This window comes from Brachyistius frenatus, unplaced genomic scaffold, assembly GCF_029030835.1.
Source record: "Brachyistius frenatus isolate BFR_SWC_R1_liver_20210118 unplaced genomic scaffold, ASM2903083v1 Contig_2, whole genome shotgun sequence".
NCBI lineage: Eukaryota > Metazoa > Chordata > Actinopteri > Embiotocidae > Brachyistius > Brachyistius frenatus.
In genome coordinates, this window is record NW_027210601.1 from 361226 (window position 1) to 385287 (window position 24062).

Sequence of the window (24062 nt, forward strand, 5' to 3'; positions counted from 1 at the left end):
TCCTTTCCCATATAAGGAGTGCGAGAGGCAGAGGGCAGCAATATAGGAAGGGAGGAGAACAAAAAAAATAAAAAATAAAGAAATAAAGAAATAAAATTATGAAACAACAACCTTCCTGAATTCAAATTAGTGATGAAACAAACTATTATTCCTATTGTCGAACAATGGTATTATTTTCTTTTTGCTATCATTTGATTAGTAATTTGCCTCCCCCCCCCAAAAAAATAAAAAAATAAATCATTTTTCCAGTGATGTAAAACAGAGAAAAGAAGTGCATTTTATCATTTAGAGATGCAGGAAACGGCAGATATTTAGCATTTTTCTTAACTTTCCTATTTGTTGACGTTGACTGTCATTTTACTGGCCTGCTTTAAAAGGAAGAGCAATAAGTAGTAAGCAAGTAATAAGTAGTAACAGGCAAACATCAAGTCTGACGTCTAAATATTTATATTTTCTTCCATTACTTGTCTAATCTCGTCCTCTCCTGGAAAAAAAAATGTTTACCAACCTCAGGGTCGTCTGTAAATAACAGGACTGATGATACTTTCTTCTGTCATCAGCTGTTATGGGCTCCATTATCTCTCCAATGGTGTTAATGGAGCTGCAAATGACAACTATCGAGGTTAATGGGCTTGTAAAAGTCAATGGAGAGCCCATGATGATCAGTGCAGCGATATGGAGGCGTTTGGATTGACTGGATTCAAAAATAACAAACCGTGTTGTCATCCAACCAGGCCAGATGATAAATCCTAGTTTCTATCTCGTATAGACAGAAAATGCTTTCGAAAAGATAATCGTTACGCGTCTAAAAATGTCCTTCAGCCATAAATACTGATAACCGTACATCCAGCGGGCGCCTGTCATATCATCTGCTCCTCTACGATGACCTGCAGGCTGCCAAATTCGAGAAGGAGAAAACACTTTCGAGATTAACCGAGAGAAATAATTGAAAGTCAAAGTCTTTGCTCAGATCTGAAAACTCAAGAACAAACCAAAACATTTTATTTAAATTTACAGATTATCCAGTTGCATCAGGTCTGGTCACAGAAAGAAAGGAGGGGTAATCCTTCATTTAAATCCCATTTAAAACAAAATTACAAATACATTAAAAAAAAAAAAAAAAAAAAAAAAAGAAAATGAACCCCCCTTTGTTTAACAGTTGCTCCACGTTTTCGTTCTGCCTTCACAGTGGACTCCTCGGAGTCGAGGTCAATTCCCTTAACTTCTTAAATCTCACGCAAATGTAACAGAATAAATGCTGAATTTTGAGATACGAGAAACAAAAGTGAATCCACATTTTGACTGTTATCCCGCACAAAATAATGTCCATGTGCAAAAAAACCAAAAACACGAGAAGAACATTAAATTATTTCGTAGGATTTCAAACAGTTGGCACTTGGGTGCGCTTGATTTTAGTTTGCAGGATGGCAAAAGGACGGCCTGATAAATTCAGCAAGTCTGAATGACACGCGTTAAAACAATCTTGTGCAGCAGCGCTGACATCAGCACGGCATGCCTCACCAGTAGGAAATAGATGTTGTTGTTTTTTTTTAAACAATTGCTTATTTCACAGAAAGCAGAGGTTGAACTGAACCCATGTTTTGCCCTCATAACGTTCTACAACCAAAGAAAAAATAAACTCACAGCGAGGTTTCACAGTCTGCATGCAAAGCGATTTCACTTGCGAGTCGTTACAGGGAAGAGCCATTTGGTTAAAGTTTTGTCAGTGCAGCCCAAACGAGGACAGGGACACGTCTAACGGACACACAGAAGAAGACATAAAGCCGCCCTGCTGGGTCCTGTTCGTGGTACATTTCTGGTAATCTGCCTGCAGGAGAGGTAAACATCCTCCAGATTAACCCTCCGCCTCTGGTTCCCTTTGTGGGGAGGAAATCATTTGTTTTTTCGGGACACGCAGCTCGTTCAGATCCCTAAAGGAAGTTTAGTAATTCCCATTAAAATGTTTAACTTTGTTTGAAATCCACAAGTTTAAAAAGGTGGAGTTCACAATTTTTCTAATTTATTAAAAGATCCCTGCTCGATGTAATTTTAGTGGAAGCGATGGGGGGGGGGGGACAAAATAAATCCTCTTTACATGCAAACATCTAGCCGGTATTCAATATTAAAATATCTCCCAAAGTTACATCCTTTTTAATCATTTCTTCTGTTGATGTCAGCTCAACAAGGAAACACAAAGAGGACATTTTAAACTAAAAAGAGCATAACTTTGGAAGATATACATCGATTTAACCATCTCACAAGGACTTTATGGTCGATTTCGACTCCCATAACTAAACATAAAATCACATCGAGAGAGATCTTTCAATGGCCCTTATGAACAGGAAGAACGATTACAGACGGGAAACGCAGATTCAAAGTTCATATGGATTCGTGCTATCATTTTAAGACAGACATACGAAGAAAAGTTGTGAATCTATCCTCTAACAAACTGAATGTTTATCTAAAGGGAAACAATGATGTTTCCTAAATCGAGCCAAACCGATCCCAACTGGTTGCTGCAATTGCACAGAAACTAGAAAACTATCTCAAAAAAAAAAAAAAAAAAAAAACGTACACCATCCAATTCATGTAAGTCTACACACCGTGTTAAGAGTTACAGCGCCGAAGGTGCTTCTGGACACGAGCTGCATCCGCACTGACCGTTTCTCTTTGATTGTGAAGTCAATAAAATAAAATCATACACGCTGAATGCAGCAAAGAAAGTCCCGTTTTTTTTTTTTTATGGCTGAACTATCCCTAATCTTTAACCATCACAGATGAACTTTTCAACCGACGACACGGACAAATAGAGACAGTGGACAGGAAATGAAAGTGCATCGACGTCTAAATCACAGCCAAAAGGTTTGTTTGGTTAAAAAAAAAAAAAAAAAAAAAAATCAAAACTAAGTGGTCTTCATGGTGCGAGCAGTCATATATTCATGAATATTGAGGTGAGGGAGGAAGCAGCGTCCCGTCCATCCCATCTGTTGTGAACTTTCTCCGCATTATCTTCCCCCGTTGAGACCAAACTCCGTGACCTAATCCACAGAGAAACCTTCAGAATAAAAGCATGGCGTGTTTTTTTCCCTTCTCTTAAACTCCGCCACGGCTGGCAGCATTGTGACTTTTCCGAGGGTTAATAAACCGACATACAAGCATACAAACTGCTGTGAAGAGAAACATTTTTGGGCACATCGCAGCCAGAAAAATCCACACATACACCCGACACACACACCAACATGCAGTCGATCGCTCCGGTATCGAATCGTACCAGAACTGCATCCGTCGCTCATCATGCACATTTTTTTGTTTTAGTTTTTGGAGGTGGGTCCATTGCTGTTGGTAGCTCTGTTTTGGTTGCGTACTTTTTTTTTTTTTTCCCTCTTCAGATGAGTCACTAATAAAATCATCAGAGCAGAGTTGACCATTGGTTTAAAAATGGCAGTGTTTGGTAGCGTCAGCTCGACCTGAAACAGTGCGAGTACGACGTGTTTGGACATGCGTGTCTACGAGAGGCAAGGTGTGAGCGTGTCCAGCGGCTGGTTTTCGTGTCATTGAAGCAGTTTTTTTTTTGTTTTTTTTTGAAGACAGTCAAGTGTCACTCGGGTTACTTCCCCTCACAGTCTCCGACCATTGTGAGCCACCAGTACATTCTTTATGTCTCTGCGTAAATTATAGGGGTCTACGTTATATTTTCATACCATTCGAAACACAGTGCTCACCCCTGGTTCTCAGTGTTGGGGCAGTTTCTTTTCCCCTCCGTGTTGGCTCAGAGTGGGAGCAGGGAAACTTCAGTATAGTGGTGTGTTATCTGTGACAGTGGGACAACATGTTTCCAGCATTTTTTTTTTTTTTTTTTTTCCCTCTCTCCCTCTTCCAACTTCCAGGTATCACACAGTCCGTCTTTATGGATGAGAGGTACGAGGTTTTTGTGTCGCGGAAACAACCAAAGAGAAGGAGGAAGAGCGAGGCACGGAGGGGTGCGACAGCTGGAGGAGGGCTGTGTGACGGCAGCTGCGAGCTCCCCCCTCCTCTCTCGCTATAGCAGCTCTTCTCTCTGCTTCTTGGCCCTCGCCGGCCCCTGGCCGTTCCTCAGGGAGCCGTTCTGGGGCCGCAGGAGGTGTCCGCGCTCCTGCTCCGTCCACGGGACCCCGCCCTGCCCGTCGTCACTGTCCAGGTCAGAGTCCGAGTGCATGAGGGCGGAGGAGGTGGGAGCGGGTACCGGCTTCAGACGGGCTGGAGAGAGGAGGAGGAGGAAGAAGAAGAGGAGAAAGAAGGTGTAGGATGTCAAAATGAACTTTGTCAAAGCTGGACGAAAAACATTTAATATAATTCTCAATTTAAACAGGAGATCAAAATAGGTTTAATGGACAAAACACAAACACAGGATCTACATATTTACATGACAGTAGTTACAGATTAGGAAAAAAAATGCATTGTTGCACAAAATGCATTTTCAAATCTAGAAACAACTCTCAAAACAATCTTCAAAAAGGTCTCGTAACAGTTATTGCTCGGCCTGTGTTCGGGCCGGTGAAGGTTTAACTATAAGTGGTGGTAGTGGTCTTGTGAGAGATTCTGTCTCACCAGCTCTTGGCGGCTGAAGCTCCAGACTATCTTGCTCGTCAGCTTCCAGTATTTTATATCGGCTTTTGCTTCTGCGCACTTTGCTCTTTCGCCTTCCAGGGGGAAAAAATAAATAAATAACATAAATCAAATAAAATCAGTTATAGAGGTCAAGTGAAATGAAAATTGTTAGTATACTTCTATTCCCAACGCCATTTAATATCAATCTAAATATTTTATCATTTGAAATTTCAAGTCTTCAAGAACTCACCTGTTGCAGCAGCACACCATCCCCCAGACGAGTGTTGCCGTAGCAACCACGATCATAAAGGATGCTATGGTCACGTAGAGTACGCTCCACTCTGAAAACATCATATTTGTTAGACACAACAGTATGTTGCTATGACACGGAATAAGTGTCACATATGTTCCTTTACTTAAAGTCATGTTTAGCAGCAAAATCAAAAACTCTGTTATTGAGATTCCTCCCATCTCACCACAGTTGCTCTCTGCGTCTCCCAGCTGAGCTCTGATGAAATTCTCCATCCAGAAAGGGTGACAGACGCAGCGTCGCGTGAACGAGTCGCACTCGCCGTGACTCGAGCAGTTCAGCTGGCAGACTGAGGAAGCAGAGCAGCAGAGAGCACGTTTATTGGTGGCAGGTAATAAGGAGCAACAAGATGTAATATGTATATTAAAGAAAAGACTTTCACTCTTGTGGCAAGAAAAAAGAAGTCAAGGAGAAAAAGACAACTTGTAGAAGCAGCTCAAAAAAAAAAATCGGAGAACATTTGACCTTTGAATCACTGTTACTTAAGATAATGGTCAGATAATAACAGAGTCAAAGCAGCTCTGCTCCCACGACCTGCCTGCAGCTTCTGGCCCAAACCAAAGAATAACAATCCAGAAGAATGTAATATACATCTTAAATGTGACTGTAGAATAAATATTACTTTGGTAATCTAACATATGAAATGACAGCTTTGATATCCTCTCTTCCTTTTGTGGTGTGTGTGTGTGTGTGTGTCCCTTATCAACGATCTTTGTCGGTACTCACTGACTGTATCCACTCGTTGGGCTTTGTAGATGAGAAAGTCATTCTTCTGTTTGCGCAGTTTGTTGCGCAGGCTGAGTGCAACGCTGCGGCCCGGCAGAGGGGGGCGCCCCGGACCGCCTGACACCAGGAAGACCAAACGAGTACTGAGGAAGAGGGCGAAAAAAATGACTGATATGTCCATCTATCAAAACAAACCATCATCACAACTTCTTTTTTTTTTTTTTTTTAAATATCAGGTTCACAGTGATGTGATTAAAAGACTGCGAATTCAAGGAAAACATTCAGACATCATTTTGAAGGGCAGACATAACACTAAAAAGAGGAAATTCAACTCACCTGTGCTCATTAAATGCACTGATCTCTCGCACAGTGATGTCGCTGTCGAGCACGCCCAGTAAAACCCCCACCTGTCGCAGCAGCATGTCGCGCTGGCGGTGGGAGACCTGCGACACCGAGACCTCCAGCACCAGCTCCACAAGGTCGCGTTCCCACACGTCTAACAGAGAGACAGAGAGATGGAAACACAGAGGGGGGGGGGGGACCAGTGAGAACAGATAGAGTAACGACGAGAGGGAGAAAGTGACATGAACAATAAACCAGGCAGGATCCATCTGACACGGCAAAATCCTGGGAAAGACGCCAGAGCGCCGAGCGACGGATTAGTTTCTGGCCGAGTGTTTGTCTGTGCACCGTATGCTGCGCTGACCTGCTCAACCTTCTGCTGCTTGTTGTGTCTCTTGCTGTGTGGAAAACATTTGTGCGCCACAGACTTGTTTAAAAGGAAAAAATAAATAACCTACGCTGTTAAATGTAAAGCTGCGTTTCAACACGTCCCGCTCTAACGCATCCTTATTTTCAAGCCTTTTAACGGTTCCCACTGCTTTTCATAACACATTTTATGCCTCAAATAAAAACCAATAAACAACTAAAAAGATGGAGTTGTAATTCTGCAACAGTGTAAACTGCATTTTTGTTTGTTTGTTTGTTTACCTGGTCTGACTTCGACTGTGCCATGGTCAGTGCTGGTCTGCCCTTTACTGTCAGTCACAGTCAGGGTGAAGCTGTACTTCCCCTCCACCAGGTTTCCCAGAAACAGCACTGCCTGGTGGTCAGAGTTGTTCAGCACATCCTAGTTGAAGAAAATAACAAAGAAGTTTATCAATGCGGTCATTTTCTGATACTGTGGATGTCTGATAAAATCATCAGAAGGTATATTTTAGGATGGTTAGTAATATTTGGTTTGCCGCCGGTCTCACCCCAGCAGCAGGACTGCTGTCTTCTCTGGTCCACAGGTAGCTGACTCCTCCTTTGTCATCGGTGGAGTGGGATCCGTCCAGAGTAGCCGTCCTGGCGGGCAGAGCGATGGGCGGACTCGACACAACATGAGCCACTGGTGACTGGTCTTTTTCTGGAGGAAAAACATTGTGGAAGACACCGACTTCAAAAGCTTATCAGGAAAACACTGTCGTCATGTCATACTGCGCGCAACAAGGTGGATTCAGGAAAAGCCACTTGCACTCGTTTCATTGATACTAATTAAGGAGGTTTGTACATGAGGGAAAATATCCCCTATATTTAGTACACAGGTTCAAGGGAAATGTGGTCTTAACATGGGAACTGGCTATGTGTTGAATTTGTTTTATACACTCTGCTAGTTGTAAGAGATTTCACTTTGTTTTTGTGTGCATGGTATGTGTTGAAATAATATTATTTAAAAGCATTTAAAGGGACGGCTGTGCCTCAAATGGTAGAGCGGATTGTCAATTAATCTTAAGGTTGGGGTTTATGGAGTGTGTTCGTATCTGTAAAAGTAAATATCAAAGTGTACATTGAAATATACAGTATTTCTGTACATGTTTTCTTGAACCAAAATCATGACACAAGAACGACTTAAACACTGAAAACACGTTAAAAGTGTATTTAAAATGCTTCTCTAACTACCAACCCATATATTTCACTACAACATGGATAATATTAACAGATATTTTGCTACAGAAAGGAATAACTCACACACACACACACACACACACACACGAACCTTCCCTGACGATGACCGTAACAGTGTCGCTGCTCTCCAGCTTCCTATCATCAGTTACTGTCAGGGTGAATTCGTACGAGCCGACCTCGAGACCCGTCACCGTGGCAACAGCGCTGTCTGCATTTTCAATCTTCACACCATCAGGACCACTGGTGGAGGAACAGACGGTCAGAAACAGGGGAGAGGGCGAATTTAGGAGAGCGTAGCAACCTTAATGACTGACTAGTATGAAGTATGTTTGAGTTTCCATTCATGCTCAACTGTAATCAACTTTCAACTGGTTATGTTCAAGTTATTGCATAAACTAGGAGCCTAAACCTGAACGCACACACTAACCTGGTCTTCTTCCAGTGGTAGGTGGCAATCTTCTGGTCATCGCTGCTCTTACTGCCGTCCAGTGTGGTTTGGTCAACAGGCAGCGTCAGCTCTTTCTCCGGTCCTGCATCTGCTGATGGTGGTTTATTGTTTTCTGAAGGATGAAGGTACAGAAAGTTCAACGATAAGGAAACTAAACATGCATCTCCATTGTACAGCTTACAGACGGCATACAGTACTAGTAAGTGGGGGAAATGGTTGTCAAAACTATTGCAACCTACTGAAGAGCATCATCCCTACAACTGTCATCAAAATGAAATCAACAAGGCAACATTAAAAGGCATTTAAACTATGACATTCTGTATTTTTGGTCATTTTTCCACCTTTTATCCCAAATAAGTTTCATTTTAATCTTTTTAAATATAAAAAAAACCTGTAATAACGTCCTACACTTTCACTTTGATATAAAAAGGACCAGAGTCTTCCAGTACCTTTGTGATGATTTCTACTGCATACGATCTGACACGTTATATAAAGGTCACCGTGTTTTATCAAAGAACAGCAGTTCTGCTCTGAAATACCTGCAAGTACAGCCTCGGACTAACAACACTCTCAGATGCCGTCGCTCTCATGGTCGACATGGTGCGACCTTGCGGGTGGACGTGTTCACGTTACAAGTCCTGCTCAAACACGGCAGCTACATCTTGCCCGTGTGCGTGTTTGCGGTCTACAAAGTGCTTATCAGCTTGAATATACACGTTTACCCACACACAACTCCTCTTCACGGTTTGACTGAAAGAAATTCCGGCGAGCAGTTGGATTGCCGACGTCCTGCTATGCACATTTTTAAAAAAGGACAAGATGTCATAGAGTTAAATTACATTCTGTCTTCAGACTTTATGTGTATGTTTATATAAACATAGATGGCGCACAAGAGCACACAACTGAGCAAACACACTTAAAAACCCAGAGCTAATGTGTGAAAGCTGTAAGGAAGTCGGAAGAAATATCTGTCATTAAACAGCTGGTTAATCAAATCTTTCTCCCAACATGTCACTGAAAACAGCTTTCAGTAGCGCTGAGGTGGCTCTTCTTTTTTTTGGTCTCCACTCTGCAGCTGTTTTACATACCTGGCTGCACGATGACGGTGACCTGGGCGGTGTCCTGCTGTCCGGCTGAGTCGGTCACAGTCAGCTGGAAGGTGTAGTCTCCCTCCTGCATCGCTGACAGCTGCAGGATTGGAGTCCGCACACCCTGAAAAGCACAAAAAGAAAATACGCCGCCGTTAGCCTCCATGCTCGTATCCATTAGCTGAAACATGAGAACTCGGCGATGTGTCGCGTCTCTCGCCTGCATCTCCACCACTTTGTCTTTGCTCTCTGGGCTGAGGGACCACTCGTAGGACAGGGGGTCATGGTCGTCGGTGCTTTGATTGCCGTACAGAGTGATGGAGTTGCGCGGTAACTGAATGACCTGGAGGAAGTCAAAGGACAGTTATTGGTAACCAGAAGTACACTGGTTTGTCTTCAACAACTGGATTGATTACAAACACTGTGGTAAAGACCAGAGCCATGACTATGGAAACACTTCGGACCTGGTTGGGGCCGGCGTTGGCCACAGGGCGGTAGTCCTTGGCTTTGTTGACAGAGAGGGTGGCCTGTGTCGAGTTTTTGGCCCCATCCGAGTCCGTTACTGTCAGACTGATAAACACAGACACATTTTATGGGTCAAATACACAAAACAGGAGAGCAAAACATGGAAACCTTTGTACTTCCAAGGTAAGTAGTCGTAAATCATTTATTTGGTTTTCACAGTATTTTGTTGTCATGTTCTTATCTTGGTCGGCATACGAAGAGACCCAGCATCCAAACATGGTGATAATAGTTTTCCTTGTTGGCTAGGATTTTCTCCACTTTCAGAAGAATTCTGTATGTATTGACAATTTAAACCTTATCTGCAAACCAGCACCTCAGCAGAACAGATGTGGGTTTTCTCGAGTGAAAATAATGTCCTCCATTTCTATGAGATAAGCGAGCTCCATGTGTACCTGAATGTGTAGTTCCCAGGCACCAGGCTGGTGAGGGTGAGGACGGGGGTGTCAGCAGAGACCTTCTCATCCCTCAGGGGACCTTTAACCTCCTCCCAGTGCCACACCACCACCTTGTCATCATCGGTGCTCTCTGAAAAGAAGAAGGTGGGAGGGAGGGCAGGACATTTTTGGGTGTCCCTCTCTCTTAAACCGGTAGTGAAACATGTTCATGTGCCATGTGGGAGACTCACGGCTGCCGTCTATCACCGTAGAGCTGGTTGGCAAGGAGATCTCCTGGAACTTTGGGGAAACTACGGCAACGGGAGGCTTGTTTACCCGCGGCTCTGTCAGGTGGAAAATAAGGAATTAACTCGCTTACTGAGCTGTGCACCGGCTGTTTGTGATTGAGGCAGTGAGGACGCGTCCTATGACAAAAGTCACTAACGCAACTGTGTGTGGGATGAAAGGCGGCTCATCTTCCAGCAATAAGATCTGAGTTTATTTAGTTAACACAAAGTAGAAATCTGGGCTGACTCCTGGTAATTACGTTTTATTTGAATGGACAGGAAAGACCACACCAACAAATACATGAAGACCTCCTACAGCAGCGGAGCCACACCATATGAATGCTCATCATCAAGTTGAACATTTCCATGAAAGAAAGCAGGATTAAGATGACTTCATATATAACAACAGAAACATGTTACGTTAAAATAGTCCTGCAGTTATTCGAAAGCACAAAGTTTGGGTTCTTAATAGCTTGGATTAGATTTTATGGTATTTTATAAGAAGAAACAGTAATAAAAATGCAGCATCAGTATGAAAATCGTATTACACATAGCTGTAACAACAAAAATGTGATAATTTTTGAGGCTGTATAAATTAATAATACAAAAATATCCCACTATGTAAATGTCCTTTTCCACACACACTTTCACCATATTACATAATTTTGCGACTGATGGACGCACAGCATCTTTGTATGAGCCATTTGTGTAGTTTTAAGAGACTTTTTCTTTTTTGGTGGTTTACAGTAGTTGCTACATGAATTGGTGGGGCAGCAAATGTGACAAAAATCATGTGATTTAGCAAAAGTAAAATTGTGACAACATGAGTCAATCACTGAAAAACTGCATGAGGAAAGAGGACGATCAGCCATAACTATTTCCTAAATAAGAAAATAAACTACAAGACATTTAATAAGTTTGAGTTGAATCAGCAGCCATTAAGGGATCAAAACCAAACATTTGAGTTTTGCAAATGGGTATTTTCTTCAGGTCATTGTATTAAAAACCAAAAAAGTGTTTAAATTATATTGTCAGCAATAATATACCGTGTGAAGTATGTACTTTGTCAGCAGTAAACCATGTTTTCAGAACTGACCCAAAAACAGTCACACCTGCAACCAACTGAATATAAACCAGATTTTATGTTGTGCTGAATTTCCGTACTCACCTGGTTTGACAGTGACATTGACGTAACCTTCTCCGTGGGCTCCCTCCCCGTCCACCTTCACCTCAAAGTCGTACAGGCCCACAGTCAGCTGAGGGAGCAGAGACAGAATGAGCAAATCAAGCAAGATGAGAAGAGGAAGTGATTCTTTTCAGACAATCTGCAACCTTCTGTTTATAGATCCAACAGAGCTGCATCTGCATAGTGTTATTTTTAGCAGAGCATGAATATGAAAAATGTGGTGTACCTTGCTGAGTTTAAGTGTCGTGCTGTGCTGCCCCTCCATCTCCCCGCTGTAATCTTTGGGATGAGTTATCAGACGCCACTCAAACACGTAGTTTGTCCCTGGGGAGAAGTAGAAAACGTAAAATAAATAAGCACATTGATAACTGCCCATGCATTTAATTAAAACATGTCAGATAAGAGCAATTTCCAGATGAAAAAAGTTCCCATCATCAGAGCACGTCAAGGAGGGATCAAGGGATTAACAAAACCAAGATGTGAGCTACCCTTCAAAACTGTATAATCTTTTTCCATGGTGGATTTGAAATCAGGATGATCAGGATGACGTACAATATGCTGACTCAGGAATATAACTGTCAAGCAGGCAGAAACGGCACTAACAAGTCAGCCTCCACATGTAATGCATCCCTGCTACACATAAATAATTCCTTAGGTGTTTGAAATCTGCTGCAGTGATGTGATTTAAAAGGTTCCCAGTTAGTTTCTAGGTAATTCATTAAATATTTCTATGGTTTTACCTGGTGGGACCACAAAGGCGTTGAGTTCGACCTCGTTGCGGGGCAGCGTTACCTCCACACTCTCTCCCGCTGACACCACCAGCTCTCTCACTGTCATGGAAAACAACACGGGACGAGACAGAGAGGACACCAAAAGTACAGTCAGGCAATCAAAGACAGGAATCAGTTAGATGGTAGAATGTTCAACAAGAGATAAAGACATAATACACCGTGGCGTCTAAGGTAGAAGTTGAGCACAACATCAGATAAAACAAATCAAACAGACTTGACAAAAAAAAAATTTTAAATGAAGAGATTAAAAACAAATGGAGGACCAAATGAAAATATTTTCAAAAGCTACACAAATGTCTTCCTTGTATTTGAATATTCCATAATATATAGATTTTTGTTTAAAAACATAAAAATGTGATGAACAGGTGGACCAGAAGCGATTTTGTTTTCCTAGAATTACTCTCAATTTCCAAATCTACACAAATTTCTATGAATACAACACACTACCGCGTTAGAGAGTGGACCGAGTGGATTCACAATCGGTTGCGATGCACTTCACTCTGAACGTATTAGAACTGCTGCAATCAATAATTTCACATCAACAATGGATGGAGTGATTATTTGCATGAGAGAGGCACCGCTCGTAGACATGAACCAGCTGAAGCATTCAGTTCTTTTTCTTTTCTTTTTTTTTCGTAAAAAAGCTCTAAAGAGCCACTGAGCACCAAACTGTGTACAGATGAAGGAGCTGATTAATTAGCTGGTAAAAACAGTGAAACATTTAGTAGCTTAAGATACCAGATATTTGCCTCAGAGTTGACGGAGACCAAAATCAGTGAAAAAACATATTGGGAAACAATAAAGGATTTGAATTTGATAAAACCAAAAAAACAAACAGGCATACAGTCCGCCACATGAACTGAAAAGCTCCTCGTTGGTCTGTATTTGTGCAGCACCACTGGCCTCAGCAGCTGTCAACAAATCATGCTGTTTATTCTCTCGTATGGATGAAGGTTTAAAATAGCTGAATCTTATAATTCCCGAAGCTTCTGTTTGGTACGCCCTCCCTTCCTGGTGAACACCTCCGTCAATCACTCCACTGACCCAGTTTATAATGCAGGCTTTTCACTGAAAATGTTCTGGTTTCCAAGGAGAAATGAGAAATAATTTTTTTTTTTAAATAACCCTGGAGACGTTATCAGGGTTATTTCTTCAGAGTTAACAAAGCTCCCCCAGAGCTACAGCAGATATTATAATATATAATATAGTATATAACAATTCTCCAAGGCTTAGCGGTACTTGCCAGGAATAATAAACTGATTCTCTTGCTTTAACTCGGCTTCCCTTTAAATCAAATTGCTCTTTTTGAGTGCCGCATCAACTACAGCTGACCTTCAAACCACCTCTGTTTTCACTCAAATCAGCTCAGCTTGTTTTTAATTTGCCGCAGCAGATCTATTCTTCGGTAAAAGAGATGCACAGATTTCATTTATAATGGCATGCACTGTCATTGTGTTTTTGCCATTTTTCCAGTTAATCCATAGATATTGCCCTGCGGGGAGGAAATACTGATCATACGAGTTATTCCTGTTTGTAGAAGCCCAGCCAGCCTCAGCACATTCCTACTGCTGGCACTCATTCGGCTTCACACCCACAGCGCATATTGCTTTCATCTGCAGGAAAAATAACATCTGAGCAGCCTGCCATAAAATGTGCAGGCAAAGTACACCATCGCATTCTGTAAAACTCCAGGGCTGAAGCTGAAACAAAGCAGGAACAGTCCAGGATGCTTTTATGCATTTTGAGTGTGTGAGACGAGCTTAAAGAAGAAAGGAAGTCGTGTGAAATCACCCTCCGACACGACACAAGTATAAGTGGGATTTCATTATTTATGAGTTCATAATTAATACATGAAGACAAGACGTATTACTGAAGGAGCTGGAAATAGGTGATCGCTATCAGGGCATGTGACACCAACTGCTGAAGATGAGTCCTCTCTTACCAGCCTGTGTTGGAGTCGTGGTGACGATGTTTGCAGCCGCGGTGGGTGTGCTGACATCACTGCTATTGGAAGACGCAGCAGAATCAACGGTGCCGTCGACCGTCGAGTTCTGCTTTGGTGACGCGAGAGCGGTGTCTGAACTCCCGTTGGTAAACTGGCTGAGGTTCTCTTGGAGAAGTGTGATGGCGCCGGGAACAGTCGGACTTGGGCGAGGCGCTTCCAATTTAGAGCTTTCCTGCAGACACAATTAAAATAACTGCGGCTTTGGACGATGTTATAAACTCAGGGTGGCGAGGTGTAGATCTGTAGGAGACTTTGGGGGGGAAACTTCAAGGAGCCGATGATGGAACATTTCCGAGACAGAACAATGGAAATGGGAAGAAACTGCCCGCTGTATATAACTAGTGATTCATTAGTCTGTAAATCTAAGAAAACCAAAAGCATCTGCTAGACAATGTCAAGATCAACACACACATTCAAATAATAGCTAATATCCTGTCAAGTTACCGTGCTGGTAAGCTGTCCTGAGGGCTTTCTGTGGCTTCCTCTGTGCAGTGCATTACGAGCCTTTCTGCGCCTCTCTCTGACGGGACCCTGAAAGTGAAGTTACAGACAACAAAAGCTTTTTAGAAAAAGATTAGAGGCACCGATCCTGCTTTTTCTCTCCTGCAATACTAACTTCACTTCTCTATTTCTTCCCAAATTGAAAATCTGTGTACTTCACTGCACAGAACTCACTGGGATAGTTTGCTGATGACATTAGTGAACAGTGACCAACTGTGACCTGATGAAGGTAACTGTTTAGGGAAATTGAACTGAATCTGGGCCACACTGGATCTGCTTAATAAGGTACGTGTTGACACAAGCACCATTAGTGTTAACTAAGAGAGAGGGAGATGGAGATTGCCTTTTTTGGACTGTAGTTTTAATTTTCTTCTGTCTGCATTACTTTAATAAGTGTCTGTGCCCAAAGGAACGCCATACAAAAATGATAATAAGGGCAATTTCATAAATCAATGTACAGTTTTCTTAGCATGGACTGTCTTTTCTGTTATAACTTGTTCCCCCAGAGGCAACCATACCTTGGAGAGCAGCTGAAGGAGTCCCAGGGACTCCTGGTGAGGCTGAGGCAGGGACGAGATGGCGCAGCCCCTTTTCTGGGAGCAGCTGAGGAGCACGCAGCGCCCGCCGAGGCTCCACACAGCGTTGCAGCTCGGCTCCAAGCAGCAGGACTCCCAACATGTGGCCCCGCCTCTCCCGTCCGCCAGCGGGTACCAACCCAGGCTGATGACGCTGCTCCAGTGGATCCCCAGCACCCCACCAGTGACCCGGCAGAGATTTGCAGACAAGCCTGGATCAGGAAAGAAAGAGGGCGAAAACAATGACGTTACTGTAGCACATGTCAAAATGTCTTACAAGTGGCTGAAAGAAGAAAATACATTCCTCTGTGAGATGGTTGAAGTTAAAGAAAAGAAGAAGTTGGTCAAGAAATAGCGGTGAAATGGAGGATACCAGCTGAAGGATATGACCTGAATTTGATGAGGAGAAGTTCTAAAAGACTTCAGAGTGGCGTTTCGTTTGATCTGCCGGCGACATTATGAATCTGCCACCAGGCTGCGCTTCCCAGGCTTTTCAAGATTTCACTTGCTCACATCCATCAGGGTGTTGTTGGTTACTCTTGGCATTGTCAAAGCCGAGGGGACAAAGTGAAACCCACACTGAATTCCAGTCCCAACTAGCGAGACTTTTCACAGATTAAGCTTTGACTGAACGTTTCTCAGAGAGCCAAGAGTCAGCCACAGTTTGAGCAGTCAGCCAAGTCAACGGCAGAGAGAGGAAGTGAGGCTTCTCCCTGACAAAACAAGACGCTGATTAAAACCCAAAGCACAGTGTGCAGTACGCACAAAGCTCCACCCCGTGATTCAGACCATATCAGACTCATATCAGCGGTGCAGCGAGCTGCTGCAGTGAGCTGCCTCAACGTGTGTGTTCATCTTCCAGATTGATTCAACCTTTTGGAGTATCAAATGGGTTCAGATTCAATCCATCCCGTTGTTCCAGAGGAGAAAGGGATCAATAAAAGAGCACAGACTATAAAATACCGCAAAATGACAGAGGAAGGAAAAGGAGGTTTTACTGTATCGTCGGTGCCCAAACAGATGCAGAGCCCGAGCTGGCAGAGAATAATAAAACAGCACAAGGAAAAGGAATACAGCTGAGTCACTGTGAATAACGAAAGCTGCAGTTGCGGTGAGAAATGACACTTTATTTGTAACCTGGAAAAGTCAACTCAGGGCAGCGGATCAAACCCACCCACCCCCAATACTTTTGATCACCTGTGTAATTTATAAGTAGCCACATTTGAACAGCTTTTTTCTAAGTTTTTGTGAATGAATGCAGCACAAAGATCTGTTGATATTATAACCATTCTATACTAAAGATTGTGACCTATGGGTATAAAGCCTTTGTTGTACAGTATATCAAGAAAACTAAAGGTTTTTTTGTCCAACCTCTGAACCAGATATCAAAGTGATAATACGTTAGATTCAGTGGTTTATGAACGGTCTCTAGTGTTACTATCAGAGATACAACAGAAGAGCAACTGGTGCAGCCAAATTAACTTGTGTCCTCTTGATAAAGAAGTCAATCATTGGCATTTTCTTTTATGTCTTTGGCCTTTTCCAAACAGCAGCAGAGAACAGTAAAACAAGTTGTTAACAGCTCACACCAGCTGGTCCTCCTTGTTCTAATACTCTCTGCAACATTTAACAGTTATCTGCCGTCCAAAAAAGCCCAAAATACTCACGTTTTATTTTGTAGGCTCAGTTTTGATGAACAGTATCAGTACCAGTGACAAAGACAATGGATTCCCTTTTAACCCCTTCGCAATAGAAGCCATTTTGTGTTTTGCTGCTTGTAGGACATTTTAGTGCCCATTAGCAGTGACTTCACACAATCTGATACAACTATAGGAGTGAGGAGACAAATATCAGGAATGCTGAATTACATGAATCCCTTGAGAATTGGTAGAAAATCTCCCACGCAAGAAAGTCAGACTCCACCACTTACAATGAAAACTACTGTATAAAGATTGAATTGCAAATGTAAAACCACCGAAGTACTATTGTTGAAAAATGAAAAACTAGAGGGCTGGGGTTCAAATTCATAAAAATATTATGAATCTTAATATTACGGTGTTCTGTAAACACAGGTACCAGCATTTTAAATATTTTGAAGTTAACATCCAGCTGAGTGAATGGTTGGTCAGGTGAGAGCTCGTCCTGCCGAGTCCATCAACGCTTGTGATGGCACCAAAAGAAAATCAACAAAAATCCGACAAGAAAAATGCAGTTCGTTCCCAAAAGTGCTGCTACCATAGCAACAAGAGCCAAGGGTGAGTTACATCAGTGTAACTCGAGTCTGAAAAAACACAGGTCTTACTCCATACAAAAAAAACACACAAAAGTTTGCCTGAGAAAGGTCTCTCCCTTTGGCCTCTGTTTAGTCACCCTACCCCTTGTCTGCTCTTCTTCTGTCCCCCAACCCTCAGCACACACACACACACACACACACACACACACACACACACACACACACACACACACACACACACACACACACACACACACACACACACACACACACACACACACACAATGTCCACTCACAGAGCCCCAATTGTCCTCTCTCACACTGTAACCCTGCTGAGAAGGGTTGCATTTGAAAGACGCTCCGCCCCCCCTTTCCTCTCTCCCTCCCTCCCACACACACATTTCAATTATTTCGATTCATCTCTCAGCCGACCTGCTTATTTCTGTGACTTGTGTGTTCGCGCTGTTTTTGCCACGAGGGCAATGATGATCGCTGCGCTCCCCGTGGAGCAGGCTTTAGTGCGGGTGTGTGTTAACGATGGTTTTTGAACACACACACACACACACACACACACACACACACACACACACACACACACACACACACACACACACACACACACACACACAGTAGGGGTGCCAACAGTCGTCCATCTCTCCGCCTCAGATTAGACGCCAACTAACAAACCGAAAGCATCACAGTACCCTAAACAAGATTGCAAGAAGGATGTAGACCCACCCTGAGCAATCAAGGGTGTGTGATTACTGTAGAGATGAGCGCTGGCAGCTTAACAGGCACAGATGCATTTTCTTTCTCAGCAGAGTGTTTTTCTCTGCGTTTTGAGCTCAGGGTGACGTCGGGTTTGTTTGTACCTGTGGGAAGTGCCAGGAGCCAGAGGTAGGTCAGCGGTAAGAGGAGGAGGTGAGGTAAGCTCCAGGTGAGCAGCCTGTGATGTGCATAGGACATTTTCCACAAGGACCAAGGACCTGGTGGACGAACAGAGAAAGATTTCATTAAAAGTTCAGCCCTCTTGAACTCCACTGCAGTGCAGAGACCAGAATTTTGAGGAAATGTGTATTAATATACAACATAACGTATATTTTATTCAACGTACACATTATGTAGCTTTAATAAAGAGCTAAAATAAGCTGATGCTAAATATATTAGATGTGAACCTGTCAGACAGTGTGGTATAAGATGATTCTTTCAATACTAAACTTGAGTTTTCGGTGTTTTTACTCAGTGCAAACATAATATTCGTATATTTACAGAAAAATCTATAGAGCACCTTTAAACCCACTTAAGATGCTAAAGGGAAAACTGGATTTTAAGATATGTTCTTATTATAAATAGCTCATCAACACCTGAAATGAAAGCTTTGGACAATAGCCAATGCTTTGATGTCTGAAGTCTCTTTAAGTTTACTTACATAATTACTGCAGAGGCACAATTACAATTAAGTTTGGCATGACTCACACTCCACTAAAAACAACAGCTGTCCATTCAATCTAACAAAGTGACCTGCCAAAAGCATCTTGGCACACCTACCAAATAAAACGACAGCCTGCAAAGCACACCGCTCTTACCTTTCTCCCGTCCAGGCGGTGGAAGAAACAGATGAGGGGTAGGGGGGTTGAGTTAGGTCGGTAGCGAGGTGCTGTGAGGTGACGGGTGAAGACGGGTCAACACCAGCACTCTGAGGAAGAGATCCAACATGGCCGCCTCAGGGGCCTTCACAGGCTCAGCTGCTCCAACACTAAGCTGCAGAGAGAAATTAGTTCAACTGTTAATCATCTCAAATTATTCTTATCAGGATGAACACTACCAGGTGATAATTTGCCTGATGTGGTGCATAACAGTGGAAATGTTTTTACAGTTATTTCCGCCATAATATATGCGATTCAGTTTTTCCTCTCTTCCTTGACTACCGACGGACGACTGTATTTCAGCTATTTAGAGACGTACGACGAAGAATTCCAACAAACAAATCAACTAGATCACAAAAGCTCATGTAAACAAGACTCAACCGCTTCACGGGAGATACTCAGTGAAGTCGGCCCGTTGAGAGGAATGTTACGAAACTGTACTGCTGGATCTGGACAAATTAAAATGATCATGACAGCATCAATGGTTGATACTCTTCAAGAAAACAGCCAACAATTCAAGTTCCCAAATTCTACACTTCTCTGGTGTTTAATTTCCAGTTTTGATATCCACAAGAAGATATTTGTGTGGTTTTTAAGTGACAACAATTATCTCAATATAGTTTTACATCTCCTCTCTTAAGTTTCTTTCTGGAGCTACACCAAGAACGGGCCATTTGGTGTCTGACTCTTCAAGGCAAATTGATATCAGTCACCCTCTCTTCTGATTGGCTGACTGTTTTCTAAGTGATGGTTGGCCTGTGGTTGGTCTGGGTCGCCAACCACAGGTTTTGTTCGGTGTTGTGGTTTGCTAGCTCCGTGACTCAGTGACCAGTTGGTGTTTTTCTTTTCAGATTGGACATATGACACGAGTGTGAGTTTGTGACATGGAAGACTTATGAAAGTCCAAACTGCACAGTTTCTGACTACAAGCTGTGTGTATTTCTCCGTGGAGTGTTTTGACACTTTCGCAGTATTTCTATATCACCTAGATCGTCAAAGAATAACTCTGGATTTACACAATATTGGACCTTTAAAGTAAGTGGGATTTGTGGGTACAAATACTGCACAACTTTCCCTTACCTTAGAATTCAGTCTGCCGACATCATCTGTCCTTGTTTGACGAATATAATAAATACAACAACTCTGTTTCATTACGCAACAATTGTGTTCATGTCCTGTTGATTGTACCGCTCTCGGTATAAAATGACTCACTCTTGTGAGCGTCTTCCTCTTAACTTTTAGTTGAAATGACACAGAAGTGACAAAGGAAAAGGGCGAGCTGATTTACATCACCCCCCCACAACCTCCCACCCCTTCACCCCCCCCCCGAGCCATCATCGCAGCAATCGCCCCGTACACAGCAGCTTTGTCACTCAACTGCATTACTCACTGGGCCTGTTATTGTTTTTCTGTCGTGGCGCTCGTCGTAAACAACTCTAGGTAAGACAAGGTCAGCCCCATGCGGGATGAAGTTTGAGTTGTTTGATCGTATTAATTTACGCTCAAGACGGAGTCACAGGCCTGTGAAGTGAGCTTCCTAATGCTTTGTATGTTTTCTAGAAGGAAGACTGATAAGGAAGCTTTGTGTTTCTAATCAAGCTTGACAATGATTAACTTGCTGCATCAATCACAAAAAAAAGACCTAAGGCTCGCTCAGAGTAGTTAACATTATATTGTTCAGCCTGTGTTTCCGTTGTCTTGTGAAACAATGGTAAATTCAGAGGAGGAATGCGGTCGGAAAAGAAGAACAATAGTGCCCTTTATTTCCTTCAAGTTTTTACAGCACGGGGATACTTAAAAAAAAAAAAAAAAAAAAAAAAGTGGGGACGCTTTGTTCAAGACACCAGCAGGCCTCTTCTCTAAAAAGTCTCACCAGGAGACTTCAGTGGGACACTACAGTAACAAAACAGGCCCTTTTCACATGCATCTGCTCTGGCATCAATTTGTAGACAACAAGATGCTGTACAGCCATATGGCTGGAAATAATTTGATTCCATCTCCATTTAGTCCACGCAAATGATGTTAACCTCTGTAAAGTCACTACTCTGTCCGTAAAAAGAGAGCTGATTACTTTATCAACAGACAACGGCAGATTAAAGCTTAATGGAAACAAGTAATGTTTGTCTTGTATTACTATCATTAACTTTATTTATTCTATTTATCCATTTTATTGTAATTTTTTTCTAATTATGTGCACCTTTTTTTTTTTTTTTGCCCAACACTATTTCTATGCTGCTGTGACGACTAAATTTCTCCACTGTGGGATAAATAAAATCTAAAGTCTCTAGATATCCTAATACAATCCGACAACAATACCACAACAGTTTACAATGTTAGGAAGTACAATACTTGCACAATAAGCCACCAGGTGATTTATCACACGTTTAAATATTTAGCATAGCATATTATTGGAGTAATAAATAACCCTTAACATTCTCATATACTCCCACACCCAGACATGAACTGCGTACACAAACCTGTATCGTTGATCTGCGTCCAGATGTGAAACTGCATTCCTGCACATGGACCTTCAGTCCACTTCAGTCCCAGCAGCTTGCTTCTTTCAGTTCGGTCCGTCCAAAAACCCACAATCAGTCATTTATCCCCCCGGGGCTTGTTTTTCTCTCCAAAGTAGGCTACCAACATAGAAAGAAGAAGAAGAAAAAAAGAAAAAAAAGCTCCAGGTAAAAATAATCCTGACCAGAAAATGTGAGGGATTAAGTCACGTTTTTTTTCCCCCCGCTTTGCTGGAATTGCTGAAGCCACAGCAGCGTCGACTTTTACTGTGCAGCAAATGCCTGCAGGCGAGTGGTGACTTTTAGTGTGCGCTGCAGCGGTAATGCTCAGGTGCACCCGGTCACCTGGGCTGATGACAGCTCACCCATTACAGCCTTTTCAATGGATAATTTCCCCTTGAGAGGCTTCTGCAGAACAATGATTTCTGTGAGCAAAAAAAAAAACCCCTTTTATATCTGGAGAGGACAAACGCTCTCTCTCTTTGACTTGTTTCTTCCTCCTCTTCCTCTTTCGCTTTCTCTCTCAGTCGGAAGCACACTTGTCAGCTTTATATTGACATCTCAGCAGACAGGTTGGTGAAGTTTTCTCTGTAAATGACACCAAGCGTAGTCCCACGCACAGTTTCTTCTGGCTGCTACATGGAAAGGAAATAAAGTTGTGGTTTTTTTTTTTTTTCTCATGCAGACAGAGTGCTTGAAAAACCAACCAGATAAAAATAAACCTCCTATTTTGCTGTGACAACTACAGAAATATCCTTACAGCAACAACCGCTCTAATCCCTGGATAATATTTAAATGGAAGCCATACAAGTACCAAAGCAATACCATAAACCCCTGTGTATAGATTATCACACAAGATTAAAATATGAATGCACTATGACGATACCAACAATGGGGTTTATACTCCACTTGCTATTAGACTTGAACTTTTTATATTTTTCACCAAAGCACTGAAATTTAGCTTGTTCTTAAGTTGCTTTTTTCCATTTGTTTCCGATTCATTGCATTTAGTATCTCTTGCAGGAACAGCCTAATCAGTGTGCACTGTTGGCAAGAGATAAACCTCACATGCCTTTTCTTGATCGACGTACACAACGTAGGTCGTTTCTTGGTTTTTACCATTTTTTTTTAGTCTTTATATGCGCATACAAAACACAAAAGTCATTCATTCATAGCGTACATTTGCTTGCTGAAGCCTCACAAGACAAAAGGGTTGAATGTCTTCCATTTTGATTATTTTAAGATAAATAAAGAACAACACTTCAAGGCTCTGGAAGCCTTGCGTCTGTCTGATTGATAAAACAAAAATAACAAAAACACCAAATGATCCTGAATCACGATCACGACAATAACTGCGGGTCGGGACCACTCTGGTTTACTCCTGTTATTTGAGCAGGGAGCAGCTGATCACAGTGAACAATTGTTGCATGATTGACAGCACGCGTGTCAGTCAGATAAGTCAGTCAAATCACACGCACGAGATTTCAGACAAAATGGTGGGCTCGTGCATTATGTATTTTATGAGCCTGAACGCACCAGTCCGGGGTTTTACTCAAAAGACGGGCTCGTCTTCAGCCGTCATATCGTTCAACACGGGCCGATAGCTACCGACTGCGCAGTCCGCTGTCACCAAAAAAAAAAAAAAAAAATGTACAAACGAGAGGCGTTAATTAGGCTGCAAAATAAAATACGTCACTTGTACGAACCGAGCAGCTGTTAAGATCCAGTATCACAAGGTATTTTCACCTGTATAATCCGGTTTAAAAGCACCTTGAGGCCAACGGCTGCTTGACATCTCTTACTCGGCGCATCCCGTCCGTTTTAAACTCCCCGAGTGTCACGACACGATTGAGGACAGAAAAGTCCAACGGGGACACGGAGCGGTGAGAAAAGGCCGAGAGACTCTCACCTCGGTCGGTCGGTGGGTCGGTCGGTGTTGTTGTTGTTGTTGTTGTTGTTGTCCCCCTGTACATTAAATTGGGTCGGTATTCCTCTCGCCTGTTCAGCTGATATACCAGTGCGACCCCCCCTCCCCCTCCTCCTCCCCCCACGCGACCCCCCCCTCCCCTCCTCCTCCTCCTCCTCCTCCCCCCCCACGCTGACTGTCAAGCCGCTCAGCTGTACACACTTCCGGTGGCTGGATTTTCAAAATAAGATACTTAGTGACACAACTGTTTCGCGGCATATGGGAAGAACAAAAGTAAAACTCAACGATATTAGTGTCAAAGAATATATACTTCATTAAACTACACTCGCATGTCGTTTTACACAGGCACCTATGCTAATTTTTTTTCTATACCGCATCTTAAGTTATACA

General features: G+C 42.6%; 1 protein-coding gene across 3 annotated transcripts; it reads right to left on the minus strand.

Annotated features, from left to right (window-relative positions):
• Positions 1 to 980: 980 nt before the first annotated feature.
• On the minus strand, positions 981 to 23657 carry kiaa0319l (KIAA0319-like ortholog). 3 transcript variants are annotated; one of them, XM_069691916.1, is made up of 25 exons: positions 23516 to 23657; positions 21707 to 22380; positions 19170 to 19344; positions 18456 to 18569; positions 15294 to 15562; positions 14719 to 14805; positions 14212 to 14446; positions 12219 to 12308; positions 11705 to 11802; positions 11461 to 11548; positions 10257 to 10349; positions 10024 to 10156; positions 9571 to 9676; positions 9327 to 9449; positions 9107 to 9230; positions 7998 to 8130; positions 7662 to 7810; positions 6880 to 7031; positions 6614 to 6752; positions 5960 to 6119; positions 5624 to 5766; positions 5064 to 5186; positions 4838 to 4928; positions 4588 to 4679; positions 981 to 4236 (listed from the first exon to the last, which is right to left on the minus strand). In XM_069691916.1, the coding sequence occupies exons 4-25, from the start codon at positions 18547 to 18549 to the stop codon at positions 4040 to 4042; spliced, it is 2919 nt and encodes a 972-aa protein (XP_069548017.1). In that variant the 5' UTR covers positions 18550 to 18569; positions 19170 to 19344; positions 21707 to 22380; positions 23516 to 23657; the 3' UTR covers positions 981 to 4039. The 3 variants fall into 3 exon arrangements, with proteins under 3 accessions (XP_069548017.1, XP_069548015.1, XP_069548007.1); XM_069691914.1 differs by having other exon boundaries at positions 21707 to 22377; positions 23492 to 23657; XM_069691906.1 differs by having other exon boundaries at positions 23492 to 23657.
• Positions 23658 to 24062: the final 405 nt, after the last annotated feature.